Raw genomic sequence first — 15,717 nt, 5'->3', positions numbered from 1 at the left:
AGAAGGGCCTCGGCTTCTTCTGGCGTCGAGACGCTTTGCAGACAGTTGTCCACGTAGAAACTATTTCCTACACTTTGTCGGACCTCTTCATCAGCTGCTGGGTCCTCTGCGACGTGTTTTTGCAGTGCAAACGTAGCACAGCATGGGCTGCATGTGGTTCCGAAAGGGAGGACTTCCCATTGATAGATGGCTGGTTGCTCATCCCCGATCCTCTCTCTCCATAGGAACCGCAGCAGGGGCTTGTCCTCCTCCACTAGTCTCACCTGCAGGAACATCCCTTTGATGTCGCCGCTGATGGCCACCTTGTCTTGGCGGAAACGTAGTAACACGCCTAGTAGAGAGGGGCCGAGTGTTGGGCCGGGCAAGAGCTCTTTATTCAGATTTTGTGATCCGATCTGGTAGCTGCAGTTGAACACAATACGATCCTTGCCGTTGTGGTGGACTTTGTGGTGCGGCATGTACCATGATTCGGTCGTCTGATCGGCCTCTTTGATGTCAATTTTCTTTATGTGTCCCGCTGTGATTAGCTTGTTAATCTCAGCGCGGTACACAGTCTCTTGAGCGGGGTCTCTGGCTAGGCGCCGCTCTGTGTTCAATAGATACCGCTCCGTCGCTTCTTTTGGGGCGTGGAAGGTAGGCATACCCTCTCGCCTCAGGAGTGGAGTTGCGTATCTCATCACTCCGTTGACTTTGACTCTCTTTGTCCCCTGCTCGAGGAGTGCTATAGCGTAAATGTCTTCCTTGGAACGAATGTCTTTCTTTTCGTTCTTAAAGGGCATTGTCTCTAGTGTCCATAGCCTCTCGACATGCTGTAGGAGGGTGGTGTCTTCTTCTGTCACTCTGGAGTGGAGGCAGTTAATGGCTGCTGTTCGGTTAAGAGACTTAGCGAGGGGGCCTTGTAATGTCCATCCTAGGCGGGTCTCGACTGCTGCAGGACAGCCTCTGGGCCCTGTGTGGACCCGGTCAATCGGGACGATGAGGTCTGCATGGTCGGAGCCTATCAGCAGGGTCGGGGTGGCACCGTCTATGAGCGGTATAGGTAGTTGACGCAGGTGCACATATTTATCCATCAGCTTGGCGATGGGGTAGGTGTACTGCGACAGGCCTATTTCTTGGCTGGTGAAAGCATTAGTAATCCTATACCGTCTCTCTGGCTGCCCGCTTGCTGCGATAGTGAAGGAGACATTCTCGCCCTTTATCGTCTTTAGATCTCTTCTTATTGTCCGAATCGTCATCTGGTTTTCGCTCCCCCGCAGCCCCAGCTGGGCCGCAGCGGATGCGAGGAGAAGGGTCTTCTCTGACCCGTCGTCAAGGACGGCGTAAGTGTCCATGACCTTATCTTGGTAACTCAGTGTTACGCGGACCACCTTTAAGAGCACCCGGGCGCCCCCGCTGCTGGCGGGGTCAATGTACATAACACTTGCCTTGGTGCTGCTTGAGGGTGCAGGCTTTCTTCTGTTACTGTCGTGTAGGACATCTAGGTGGGCTCCGTCACACCGACTACACCTCTTCTTTAAGCGGCAATCGGCTGCCATGTGACTGCGCGCACATCGGTAACAGCGTCGGTTGGACTTTATCCATTGACTCACCTCGTCGGCGGTCATCTTCTTGAATGTGTCACATTGTGACAACCAGTGTTCCTTTTCGCAGTACGGGCACACCATCTTCCACTTCTCTTTCATCGAGGGGGTACTGTGGTTCTTGCTGCTCGGTACTGATTCTGATTGGTGCATGACGGTCACCAATCTTCGGCCATCGTTTGCTCTCCTAGGTCCCTCTCTGGAGCTTGGGGTGCTCCGCGTGAACGTATCCAACCGTAGGCTGTTGACTTCTCTCGCCAGGAAGTCGGCTAGGTCTAGGAGGGATGGCTCGGGACCGTTAGGATCACGGTGGTCTTTTTGCCGCCTGAAGCGATCTTGTCGGGCGGGCGGAAGCTTCTCTAAAATCCTCTCGACATTAGAGTTTGCGTACAGTTCGTGCATACCCTTTTCTCTTTGCGCCCCCAGCATCCCTACCAGGGATTGTACCTTGATAGACAGGTCATCTAGTGAGCGATTGTCTGTGGCTGGGGGTAGGCGGTCAATATGCCTTATCTCTTGTATTACGTAGTCCCATATGCGTCCATATCTTTGGTCGAGTGCTGCTAGAGCCGCTGTGTATGGGGTAGTAGAGGTGGCATAGGCCAGCGCTATATTGTGCGCTCGGGGCACCTTGAGGTGCTTCAGTAGGATAGCATACTTGTACGGTTCATCAGCTACATCGGACATCATTGTCTCTAAGCACATTCGTAGCTCCGTGTACTGTGCTCTGTTCTCGTGGGTGAAGTCCGGAAACGTCGGTGTGCCAATGTATGATGCCATGGATGGCTGGCACATCGGTGAGCGTTGGAAGAGAGGCCTCCTAGGCGAGTCTCCTCTTACGCCTCTTGGTGGGCTGGTACCTGCTGGGTACCATGGCCCGTGTATCCAGGTGCTATTCCTCTGGGCTGGTCGTGCGTCAAGCTCACCCGTGAATTGAGTCGGGGGTCTGTAGCGCAGAGCCGCGGGGGTAGAGCCTGGGCTGTACTGGACCTCCTGGTCCTGTGGAGTACTGTGCTGCTGTCGGGCTTGACTCTCCTCCTCTCCCTCTTCTTCTTCCTCTGGCAGGTCCTCTAGATCCTGTAGTCGTCTATTTAGCCTCTCCGCGGTGTAGACCGTTTCTTCCTTGTAGCTGGGTCTCGCGTGGACCGGTCGGGGAAGGAGTTCGGAGGGGGGTATAGGCTCTCTCTGGTGGTCGGGCTCAGGGTCGCTTGATCGGGTAGGGGAGGGTGCCCTTGACCCTTGTCTTGACGAGGCCCTGGAACCCCGTGCGGAGGGAGGGGGTGTTGCCCTGGTGATCAGCTGCTCCATTATCTGCGCTTGTAATCGGTCGCGCTCGGCTTCGCGCTTGGTGAGAGCGAGGTCGCGCTCTGCTTCTCTTTGGGCACCGGCGGCGGCGCGCTGGGCTTCGGCCCGGTCCCTTACCATATTCTCTTCCGTCTGAAGGCGTCTAATCTCTAGACGTATACGATCTTCTTCGCTCCGTTGCTGCGCCTGAAGGCGTTCTCTTTCCATGGAAGAATGTTCGCGCTCACTAAGTGTCTGTGCTTGGAGTCGATCGCGCTCTGTTGAGGCTGCTAGGCTGGCGAGGAATGCCTGTGCCAGCATCTTGTCCGCCTCGCTGGGGGAAGACGCTGGTTGAGGTGATCCGCTCCTGGCAGTACTCGTTGGAGATCTGTTCTCCTGTGGCGAGTCCTGGAGATCCATCTCCGGGGTGCTCTCCTCTTCTTGTAGCGGGTAGAGTTCCATCCCTGGAGAGCTGTCTTTATCCTGGAGCTCTCCGGGGACTACTTCTTCGGTCATGTCGGGTCCCTCCTGGTCCCTACCGTGAGCTTGGTCAGTTACGTTAGAACCCACTAGGGCCTCTATTGGCGGGGTAGCCTGGTCGATAGGGTCGGACATAATTTTACTATCTACTTTTTCCGCGTTTACCGTCTGTAGAAAGCTAGGTAGTATATTGGCAACGTAATCCTCTAAGTACTGAGGTGTCTGCCGTCTACGCTGCGGGCGATCTACTTTAGGAGAACCGTTTTGTGGAGTGTTCATCATAGGCCATGTCAATATTAATACCACTATATTAATATTACACTAGTTACCCTCCGGCTCGAAGGACCAATTGTAACTGAGGGGTACAATTCCCTGACTGTATTGATAAGTATGGTATCATTAAACCACTACCGCTTTATGTACTTTAATTACTGGCCATACAGTACATGATATATAAATATAATGAACACTTCCCACAATGAACCGGTTCTACACAAAGTTGTCTTTAAGTATTTATTGCAGCAAAAGGTACATAATACTTCTCTATTATACTTTGAATGCACTTGTAAGGCAAAGGAATGTGCATAGGCAAATCAACAATGAATGTCCATTCTCTGGTTACGCAGGAGGTAATTATACAACCTGAATCTTAGGGAATTATATCTATGGTACACTAGTAATATATAGCGGGAGATACTGGAAGGGTCCCCCTGGTTGTAAGCCAGCAGGGGTAGAGGATCTGTCGGTAGTAGAGAGTCTGGTCAACGATGACTAAGGAGACTCCAAGTACAGGAGACGGTGCAATAGCCTCTTGATCCACAGACGAATACAGCTGTTCTCCGTAGACTGTAGCTCCACAGTGAAGAAAGCTAGCCGGCCTCAGGCTCTCTGAGGCGCGGACTCGACTTGGCTCCTCACAGGGTAAATCCAACACGTGCAGGCGTCGGCGATTCTCCGCTCCATAAATCACAGGACCAAAACAAATATAATCCAGCCGCAAAGGGCTATGTAGTCGTCGGGTAGATTAATCCAGTGTACATGTCCACACGGTTCTCGTCTAGGTCTCCTCGGGTGAAAGCGCCATGAAAGCAGCCCAGCCTGGATAAGAACTCTAGCTGGTACGAGGAAGCGTTGGTGATGCTGGTCACTGTAGAACTTTAGCCGCACGATACACTATACACAAATAGACTATTACTGACTTAATAGAAATATGTCGCACTCGACGGTATAGCGCCAAACTCTGACAATTCAGTTATTAATTCGCACGCGGTCTCAATGCTCTATTCTGGGGCCAAACAGGCCATACTTCACCGCACGGAGTGTCGTGGGTGAGGCTTCAACTTATCGGGTAACTCTTAGACTAAGAGCTTCTGTATTCACCTGCGCCATATTTATATGCACGGTGAACAAACTAGTGCCAATGACATTTCTGTCTCGTATCCCTGGGCAAGGCCGGGCATGCAGACATGTCTTGACGGTGACTTTGAACCTGACTCCGGAGGCATGGCTCTGGCGCCTGTGGACCGCTGTCCAATAGGAGAATGAAATAGTATGGTCTGTAGTAGGCTAAAGGGATATTCCGTGTATATGTACAAGGAATATACAAGGGATATCAAACGATATACAAATACTATGCAATATATATCAATCAATAAATATATATATTCGGTTTAATCTGATCCTTTGTAACACTAACCCTTACCCCTTACCGTAACCTTGACCTAACTCTAATGCTAACCCTAACTCATTAACATAACCTTGACCTAACTCTAATGCTAACCCTAACTCAATAACCTTGACCTAACTCTAATGCTAACCCTAAAAACAGCTTGTTTCCTTGTGAGGAGGACCAAACTAAATGTCCTCACAACCCAGAATGTCTTTGAAAGAAAGGAGTCATGAGACAACACACACACAAAGCGCTGTATTGTACAGTATGTGTTGTTTTGTGATTTCAGTAAACAGCTCATCAAAGGCCTCAGTGCAGTGGGCAAGAGGAAACCAGTAAATATACATAACTGACGTATACGTAAAAAACGTATTTGGATCACACACACACACACACACACACACACACACACACACACACACACACACACACACACACACACACACACACACACACACACACACACACACACACACACACACACACACACACACACACACACACACACACACACACACACACACACACACACACACACACACACACACACACACACACACACACACACACACACACACACACACACACACACACACAGTTGGCTTCCTCCACTAGTCTCCTGGGCCCTCATTCATCAATGTGTGCGTAGAACATGTTCTATTTCCACACGTAAGCACGGAATGTAGAACCAGTGTACGCACAGGGAAGTCGGGATTCATCACACGTGCGTACGCAGGCTCTATGCTCCTCCGTGTTGATGAATACCACTTTGTTCTACCGTCAATGCTCGTGCATGATTATCCATATATGGTCATGAAAATGAGGAAACACCCCCCATGGGATGTGAAATAATGGACTGACCCGAGCGGAACTCTGAGAAACTCCACGAAGATTGTTCACTGCTGTCGAACCAAGAAGACACTATCGCGTATTATGGGATAAATAAAAGGCGGACTTGTAAACGGTGATGTCAGATATCAACGGCTCCCTAAGACCATTGCTGCAATTCTGCCTGGACAGCTCAAAATACTAATAAAGACCGTTCGTTGACCACTGTTTGGCGTTGGTTGTGTGTCATTATAACCGTGCTGTAATATGAATGCCTTTATTAGTTGTGTTCGATTGGCTATATGATTTTTAGAGGCATCTATTTTGTTGTCGGCTAATAAAGACCGCGCTGGAATATGACTGCCTTTTCCCGTGTTGTTTGATTAATACCCAGGGATTAAAGTTCTCCTCAATTTTATTCCAAATCGCGATGGATCTCCAGTCAATTTTCTACCTGCTGCATATGATTTCTAGAGGCATACTACAATCTATTTTGATGTCAGTATTGGGTAGCCTATATAAACAATAATACGAGAGCATATACAAGAACAATGAATCTCACTGCATGTATGATGTAGCCTGTCTTTCAATACATGAACTTGAATCCCATCATATACATAGTCTGTCCACTATCTGGTGTCATTGCAATGCGTTTTCTATTCTTTCTTATACAGTAAAAAGGGGGAAGAACACTATATTCATATGACTTGTATTCTGCTTACAGCTTCGAAATTCCACTTGTTTCGTTTAACATAAAGCCTTTTAAATATAATCAAAACGTTCCCGTGTTTCGGCGGTCTGTGCGCAAAATAATAACGAGTTGAGCTTTATGATTTATGATGAATTGAAAATGGGGGACCCTGATGTAAACAAGACGAAAGTCTGTCTCTGGTCTGCATCCCCTTAACAATTGTATGTACTGAGCTGTACTGTACTGTACCCATTCTGCAATCTGTTAATAAACTTTTCAATCAATCAATCAATCAAGCTACGCGGAGCGCAGTCAGTCAGTAGCCTACACCCCGTATATTCCGATAACGCTATATAAACCATGCTGCATTCATTCTGAGAGAAAGATCTATTATTCCAAATGCTATTTATAGGGTTTTGACCATAATTACACTACTGTTGCTATTTTACAATGAACTATAATGAATTACGGTTCATACAGAACATCCAGTGTTATTATGCCCAGAAGCTCATTTCCTTGTTGTAATAATATATTCTACCACTGGGCGCCAGGTACGCATGGTCCGAGCTGTGCGTAAATATAAGCACGAAGTCAAGTTCAAGTTGAAATTGATGAATCCCACTCTTTGCTTAGAAATGATCGTACGCACAGGGTAAGCACAAATCTGTGCGTAGAACACGTTGATGAATGAGGGCCCTGGTGTGGTGCTTTGCGATGCAGAACTGGCTGTAATGAAATAATAATCAGAGGGCACATTTCAATCTGCAGGGAGACGAGAGAACGCTTTTTATGCTCCATCTTCAAACTCTCTCTCTTATTCTCTCTCTCTTTCTCTCGTCACTTTCATATACACACACACACACTCTAAATACTTGCATAGGAATCAAATATCATAGAGGTTCACTATGCTCTTAGGTCATCTATGGATTTATAACATCTCCCTCTTCAATCAACTTTCTCCCTCGTGCCTTGTCCATGTGCAAGCAGACTGTGTAGACACACACCAAATGGCTTCATCTATTATTACTAGTCATCACATAAAACAAACTTCCATCCTGTCCTCCACTCTATGATAGTCAAGTCAAGAGTTTTATTTGTCACGGCATACAAGCATACAGTGAAATGCAGGTGGTCATGCCCGCAGCGATTGTGCAATAATACAAGTAATAAAAATAAGAATAAGACATAGAATGAGACATAACAGGTATAATGTACATACAGTTTACAAAAAGCATGGTAAAGACATGCTAAGGTCCTGCGATAGTGCAATACAGTGTTAGCTACGGATGAGGCACTGGGTCTTATGTACACTACTATACAATACTATACAATATACAGTTATACTATATATCCTTATGCTATCTTGCTATATCCATCTATTTACTATACAAGAACCACTCCCGTTTATTTTTTTTTTTTTTTATGATGATGATGCTTATTGGACAGAATAAGGGCCTTTATTTTCCCTCTCTCTTCTCCATTTCTACCTCTCTTTCTACCTCTCTGTCTTCTTCTCTCTCTCTTTTCTTGTTCTCCATCTCTTTTGTCATTTTACCTCACTCTCTCTCTCTTGTCTCTCTAGTATAAAATCCATATCCTTGCATGGATCCATTATGGTATACCTTCATATTCTGTATATTTCCCAGACCTAGTTGCAGTACCTTGCTAATGTGTGTGTGTCTGTGTGTGTGTGTCACTACGGACTCAACTTCCACTGCTACGCTGATGATACTCAGCTCTATCTCAGCACCTCACCATCCTCCCAGCTCCCCCCACAGTCTTTAGTCAACTGCCTCCACGCCATAAAACCTGAATGTCAATTGTCAACCAAACTATTCAAACTCAACAGCAAAAAGACAGAGCTCATGGTTGTGGCCCCCAAGGCACTGCTCCGGAAGGTTGGAGATCTCCTCCTCCACGTTGACGGCTGTTCCATCTCCCCGTCTCTCGAAGTCCGTAACGTGGGCGTCACCCTCAACTCCACACTTTCATTTCACTCCCACATCAAATCCGTTACCAAGTCTGCCTTCTACCACCTCAAAAACATCTCCCGTCTCCGACCCTCACTCTCAGATTCTGTGGCTGAGACCCACAGAGATCCTCCCGGTTGGACTACTGCAACAGAGTCCTGTTCGGGGTACCCAGCAAAGCCCTGGACAGGCTCCAGTACGTTCAGAACTCAGCTGCCAGGGTTCTCACTCACACCAAGCCCTGGCAGCACATCACCCCCACCCTCATCCACCTCCACTGGCTCCCAGTCAAGTTCCACATCTCTTTCAAACTCCTGCTCCTCACGTACAAGTCCCTCCATGCCCTCGCCCCCCGATACCTGTCTGATCTCCTCCACCAGCACACTCCATCCCGGAACCTACGATCCTCTGATCTGGGTCTCCTCTCCATCCCTCGCACCAGGTTGCGGCCTTTCGGTGACAGAGCCTTCAGCGTGGTGTCCCCTACCCTCTGGAACTCTCTCCCCCTGAAATCCGCAACGCCCCGACCCTGGACACCTTCAAAACTGCTCTCAAAACACACCTCCTCACCAAGGCTGTTCCCCAGGCCATTAGTTAGTTTAGATTAGGTTCATTAACCCTTACCTGCCCTCATCCCCCCCTTTTTCCCTAGCCCTATTTTTATTTTATTTTTTTATTTTTTTGATTGTGAAGCGACCGTGGGTTTCATAAAAGGCGCTATAGAAAATGTATCTATTATTATTATTATTGTGTCTGTGTGTATGCGTGCGCGAGTCTCACCCGCAGCGTGTAGTTGATGGTGTTCTGCTTCTCGTACTGGGAGACCACCAGGGTGAAGGTGTGTGTGCCCGTGCTGGTCAGCCTCATCTTGGTCAGGTAGTGGGGGCTGTTGATACGGATGCCATCGATGTAGGGAGCGGGGTCCGCTACGAGGGGGGGAAAGAGCACAAGGACTTAAGAATAGGATATTCCTTTATTGATCCCCTTGGGGAAATTCAGGCATCATAGCAGCTTGAGCGGTGATTGATTGATTGCAAATTTTATTAACAGATTGTAGAATGGGTACAATACAGTACGGCTCAATACACACAATTGTTAACACATTAACTGCCACGCTTATATCCATCAATGTATGATCACTGCCACCAGTCTAAGCCTATGGAGATGTTCACCTTCTTTGCAGGGCTATAACTTTTTAAATTGTATTGCTAAATTGACATTACTATGGCCCATTCAACATCGATTAGCTATCGTTCAGGATGTAGGAACGTTATACTTATTCATTCATATATTCATACGAAAATACCGTCTAGAATATAAGTATGTTTTTATCGTTTTCTGCAGTAATTCCTAGAACGCTAGTTATAGGCCTAAACGCATAATATAGATTATCGATTGCAGTTTATTCGTGATACACGCTATATAAAAAAATCCAACTGAATACGATCCTAAACGTTATGACTCATCATGCGCGGATGAAAGGGGGGGGGGGGGTCGTTTATAATTCCGTGATAGTCAGTAAATGCTTTATGTAGTATGGGTGATATATTGATCAGAGCGGTTTGCATTAATAATAATAAACAATCACACTGAAAGTAACGTTACTGTCCTCTTACCGTTCGCCGATGAGACTGGAGGAAAAAGATCCCACTTATTTGACGTCGATCGACTAGATCAATTTCCGGTTTGTATGGCGCAATAAACGGCCAAATCATATCGATTATTGAGTTATGGCAGCGATCCATATACACGGATGTGTGTCTAGAGTCCCGCAACAATATGTGACTGCCGGACGCATTTCCCAGATGCACGGAGATCACCAGAGATCCATTTCCGGTTGTAACTCGCCCGATCATCCACCAGGCGGCGGTATTGAAGCGTTGCACGGTTGTGCCGAGTCCCACTGTCTCAGCCGAGGCTGGGTGAGGGAATTATGAATACCATGGCGAAAAAATTAATAATAACGTCGTACGCCGTGGAATGGCGGAATTCGCATGACCTTGATGTGTTAAGGGGATGCAGACCAGAGAAAGACTTTCGTCTCGTTTACATCAGGGTCCCCCATTTTCAATTCATCATGAATTGTAAGTAAGGGTGCAATTAGCACCGTGCAAAATCCATTCTTTGTGGATCCCGCCCTAAGTATATGCTCTGATGAAGTGTACAGTATACACATAAGGTGCAGTATGCATGAGGTATGTCCATATGTCTGACTATAAGCCGCAGCAGCTAAATTGAATGATGTGTACATATATAAGCCGCACTGGACTATAAGCCGCATGTGTTTTAATGTTTAATTATCATATGTAAGGAGTGGAGCCTGCGGCTTAATTTGACTCAACACGGGAAACCTCACCCGGCCCGGACACGGAAAGGATTGACAGATTGATTGCTCTCTCGATTCTGTGGGTGGTGGTGCTTATATTGAGCTTTAAGTTCCCACCTCTACAGAGAATTACTCCCACCTCTACAGAGAATGACTCCCATTGGGACACAATACTGTCAGACAAATAACAAGAATTAACTCATTTACAAGTTTTAAGTTTAGCAAATAAGGGAACAGATAAATAACATTTCAATGCAGTAAAAAAAAGCAATATTTCGATTTTCGGGTTTTGTCCACAAATAAGCCGCACCGTTATATATAAGCCGCAGGGTCGAAAAATGGGGAAAAAAGCCGCTGCTTATAGTCAGAAAAGGACGTGTCATTTTGGTGTGATGGAAGTTCCTAGTAGCCTAGTAGTTCCTGCCCACTGTTGTGGAGCCTGATGGCCGCTGGTATGAAGGACTGGCTGAGGCGGTTAGTTGGGATAGTAGCCCTATTTCTTACTTATCAATGATGGTGTTGCTTGGTAAGAGACCTTTCTCAGCACAATCCATGCTGTTCCTCATACTAGCTCTGGAATAGTTAGCCACAAACTAATGCAACGTCAATGGAGTTGAGCTCCTGTCTGTACAAGCTGACTGATGCTCACTGAAATCTACTTTATGTGCACTATGTATATGTAGTACATGTGAGTGAGCCTCTGTCAGCTTGTACAGACAGGAGCTCGACCCCTTTGACTTTGCAGTGGTTTCTGGCTTTGGGAGAGTAGCTCATGTTCACACATATTGATTGAACTTTACTTGGCCATGGAAATAACATGTTGGAATTCTTAATTTGAGTGGTGTTCCCCTTCAAGCTGTTTACAGCAAATATTCCCATTTACAGAGACTGTTATTACATGTCTTACAGAGGCTGTCAGGTACTTGCTGTTATTACATGTCTTACAGAGGCTGTCAGGTACTTGCTGTTATTACCTGTCTTACAGAGGCTGTCAGGTACTTGTTGTTATTACCTGTCTTACAGAGGCTGTCAGGTACTTGCTGTTATTACATGTCTTACAGAGGCTGTCAGGTGCTTGCTGTTATTACATGTCTTACAGAGACTGTCAGGTACTTGCTGTTATTACATGTCTTACAGAGACTGTCAGGTACTTGCTGTTATTACATGTCTTACAGAGACTGTCAGGTACTTGCTGTTATTACATGTCTTACAGAGACTGTCAGGTACTTGCTGTTATTACATGTCTTACAGAGGCTGTCAGGTACTTGCTGTTATTACATGTCTTACAGAGACTGTCAGGTACTTGCTGTTATTACATGTCTTACAGAGGCTGTCAGGTACTTGCTGTTATTACATGTCTTACAGGGACGGCCATGTACTAGCTGTTATTACATGTCTTACAGGGACGGCCATGCTGTTATTACATGTCTTACAGGGACGGCCATGTACTAGCTGTTATTACATGTCTTACAGGGACGGCCATGTACTAGCTGTTATTACATGTCTTACAGGGACGGCCATGCTGTTATTACATGTCTTGTATGTTGATGCTGTCCTCTTTCTATATGTAACTTTCAGAAACAGCTTCCCAGCTATGTATGTATGTATGTATGTATGTATGTATGTATGTATGTGTGTGTGTGTGTGTGTGAGTGAGTGAGTGAGTGAGTGAGTGAGTGAGTGAGTGAGTGAGTGAGTGAGTGAGTGAGTGAGTGAGTGAGTGAGTGAGAGAGAGAGGGGGGAGAGCAAGAGAAAGAAAGAGAGAGAGACTTACCAGGATAGTAAACCTTCTTCCCATCCGTCTTGTAAACTACTAGGGTGATGAATTCCCTATTTTGTGCAAAGTCATCCTGGGTAAAGAAGCAAAGATATAAGTAACGAGACTGAACCAGTAAGATGCCACACAACAGGTGCCTGTGTTAAATCTAGTGTGCTTATATTATGACTGTATCTTGTCAGGGTTGTGTCTGACAAACCAAAGAAACGGTTCAGTGAGCAAATGTTATGGGTATCAGACAGTTGCAACATCAGCTACATAGGGGAGCGGTGCGCTTTGAGATTTTCCAATAACTTGAGATGGTGGAAGAAAAATGTTATGGATTCTATGTGACTTGTTATGTCACTTTCCCATATCTATATTAAAACATGTATGTGACTTTTAGATCATTCTAAAAGTTATCAGCAAAAAAGAAAGGATGGCGTTAATGCCGTTTTGTGAGAAGCACGTTGTTGACACATTAGAGAAGCGCTGGTATGACCGTCCTACCTTGTCAGTGATGTGTCTGGTGAGCAGCACCCAGACAGCAGCGCCCCCTGCAGGACACTGGGCCTCCAGCCTGTACTGGGGGTTGTTAGCCAGGCTGTAAGCGTCTTTCACCGGACCCTGCTTCCCATCCCAGCTACTGCACAGGGCACATGGTGCGGGAGATACAGGCTTTAGAATGGCTGCAGTTCACTTTATCCCCCAGTAAAGACAGGGTAAGGGTTACATACAGTAAGTATTATGTGTCATTTCTGTAGACAAGTTCAAGTCATGATCAGTCACATCCTTGCACATATTGTGAACACACAATATAAAAAAAGTTTGTTTATATTTTAACCAGATGAACATGAAAATGAATTGTTGACCCTAACCCCGACACACACACACACACACACACACACACACACACACACACACACACACACACACACACACACGCACACACACACACACACACTTTAGACTGACCTATGGATGCAAGAGGATTCCCTGAAGAGGGCGGGGCTCCAGCTCAGGTAGATGACATCATAGTACTGACACAGGTCCTCGAACGTGATCCAAAACACACCTGGAGGTTTAAACTTGGGTTTACATTTAAGTCCACTGGCCAAGAGAAGCTGAACATCCCAACGGCAGGACGACACTTGTTTATTTTTTGTTTGTGATCACATTTGCATTTACAGTTTGTCATTTAGCTGACACTTTTATCAAAAGCGACTTACAAGTGCTGTACGACAAGTCAGCAGGAAGGGTACAACTCTTACAGCCGAGTAACAATGTTCATCAAACAGTGCTGAAACTTGGGTGCTGCACTGTTGAGTGCATAGTAGTAAAGACATTAGTATAGTAGGAAGAGTGCATGATATATTTAGATTTGTTCCCATCATTTCAGATATTGATTGAAGAAGTGTGTTTTTAGTCGATGGCGAAAGATTGTTGGGGATTCGGCTGAACTGTGGTGGGAAGTTGGTCCCACCATTGTGGAGTGAGGACCGAGAATAGGCGGCTTCTCTTTGATAACCCTTGATTACTTCTATGCATGCCAAGGTGAGGGCCTGGATTGAATGAGCTCTTATGTTATGCTCAGGTTTGGTTCCTTTCCACCCTGTTCCCACCTTGGGTGCATGACTCATCTTCCAGTATACTCCAGTTTAATCACTTGTACATTGTATATTGCACTTGTAGAGTGCTACATTTGCACTCTGGTTAGATGCCAACATCTTATTGTTGTACTGTACTTGTGCTGTATAATGACAATACATTTGAATCGAATCAAATCTAATCTAAAGAGCAAAACGGCTGCCGTGTGTATATGGTCAATATAAGTTTTTGGAAGAAATTCCATTTATTTGATTAAACTGTTAACTGTTAAACGGTTTTGAGTCTATACCTATTTATAATCTTTTTTTTTGTGAGAAGGGATTCATACCGTTGTCAAACTTCTGTGCCGTCTTAGGGTCAAAGTTGAGGTACTTGAGGAGCTCAGGCGTCCAGCTCTTCTCGTCACGTTCACTGAAGCGGCCCTTCCACCTCAGGTGGCTCCACGGGTTCTTGAGCTGGAGGAAACGCCTGCCCTGCAGGACCCACATCCACACACACACGCCGAGGTCGGGACTAGCAGGGAACAAGTCTACAAGTCCACAAGTCCATTTGACTTTCAATTTAAAGCTACACTAAGGAAGAGTGGCACCCGTGTGGCCGTGAGAGGTAAGTGCACCTTGTTTAAACACTTTTTTTCAAGCAAGGTAATTTTGGTTCAGTTTTTACATTTGTGTCATGTGCCTTTTATGCTCTAGAAATGAGACAGTAGCCTAGTGCACTAACCTGACACTGATCCCATGATGATGACAGGCAAACGCTAGTGCTAGCTAGTGCGCTAAGCTGACATTGATCCCATGATGACAGGCTAATGCTAGTGCTAGCTAGCGTGCTAACCTGACCAGCGTTTCCGTTAGCCGCTAATTACCGGTATTTGACCGGCAAAATCTGGTGAAGTCCGACATATCTAATCTCTCCGGTCATAATGTCAGGTGAAAATAATTCCCTCTAAACACAATTAGATTATTTGAATTGTATTAAAATAGGCTAAAATTAAATAGCCTATGCGATGAACGAAACAATCATTACATTTGTCGTTGCTTCACCAAGCAGCCGGTCAATGACATCCTGTGTCAGCGAGCTGGCAGCTGATATATTTACGTGAAGCATGGCTTGGCAGGGTGCAGTACTCCAATTCAGCCATTGGCAATTCAGCTGTTGGGTGGGGGCGCTGCTGACACCGCTGCTCTGCTCTGTCTGCTCCTGCTCCATGCTTCACGTAAATATATCAGCTGCCAGCTCGCTGACACAGGATGTCATTGACCGGCTGCTTGGTGAAGCAACGACAAATGTAATGATTGTTTCGTTCATCGCATAGGCTATTTAATTTTAGCCTATTTTAATACAATTCAAATAATCAAATTGTGCTTAGAGGGAATTATTTTCACCGGACATTATGAGCAGCAGCACCAAGTCGTTGGGAGGTGGAGATATACATCACGGCGCAAACCCACGATAATGTTGCCGTCTCTCTGCCAAATTTCTCAGTTCTTCGCTTGATATAATTAATACAAATGTCCAATATAAC

At 46.1% G+C, this 15,717-nt stretch overlaps 1 protein-coding gene across 1 annotated transcript in view; it reads right to left on the bottom strand.

Moving 5' to 3' along the window:
* The window catches only part of capn7 (calpain 7), a gene marked incomplete at its 3' end in the record, with an annotated part of 73,380 nt that overhangs the window by 19,428 nt on the left and 38,235 nt on the right, over positions 1–15,717 (bottom strand). Inside the window, exons 13-17 of the mRNA XM_084335976.1 lie at positions 14,521–14,665; positions 13,560–13,659; positions 13,095–13,230; positions 12,603–12,678; positions 9,283–9,428 (exon numbers count right to left, since the gene is read on the bottom strand). Of these exons, the coding sequence (XP_084192102.1) occupies positions 9,283–9,428; positions 12,603–12,678; positions 13,095–13,230; positions 13,560–13,659; positions 14,521–14,665 (603 nt within the window). The remainder of the gene's footprint in view (positions 1–9,282; positions 9,429–12,602; positions 12,679–13,094; positions 13,231–13,559; positions 13,660–14,520; positions 14,666–15,717) is intronic.

This window comes from Notolepis coatsorum (assembly GCF_963971535.1).
Source record: "Notolepis coatsorum genome assembly, chromosome: 19".
Lineage (NCBI taxonomy): Eukaryota > Metazoa > Chordata > Actinopteri > Aulopiformes > Paralepididae > Notolepis > Notolepis coatsorum.
The sequence above is the reverse complement of the archived record's forward strand: the minus strand, read 5'-3'. Positions and strand labels throughout refer to the sequence as shown.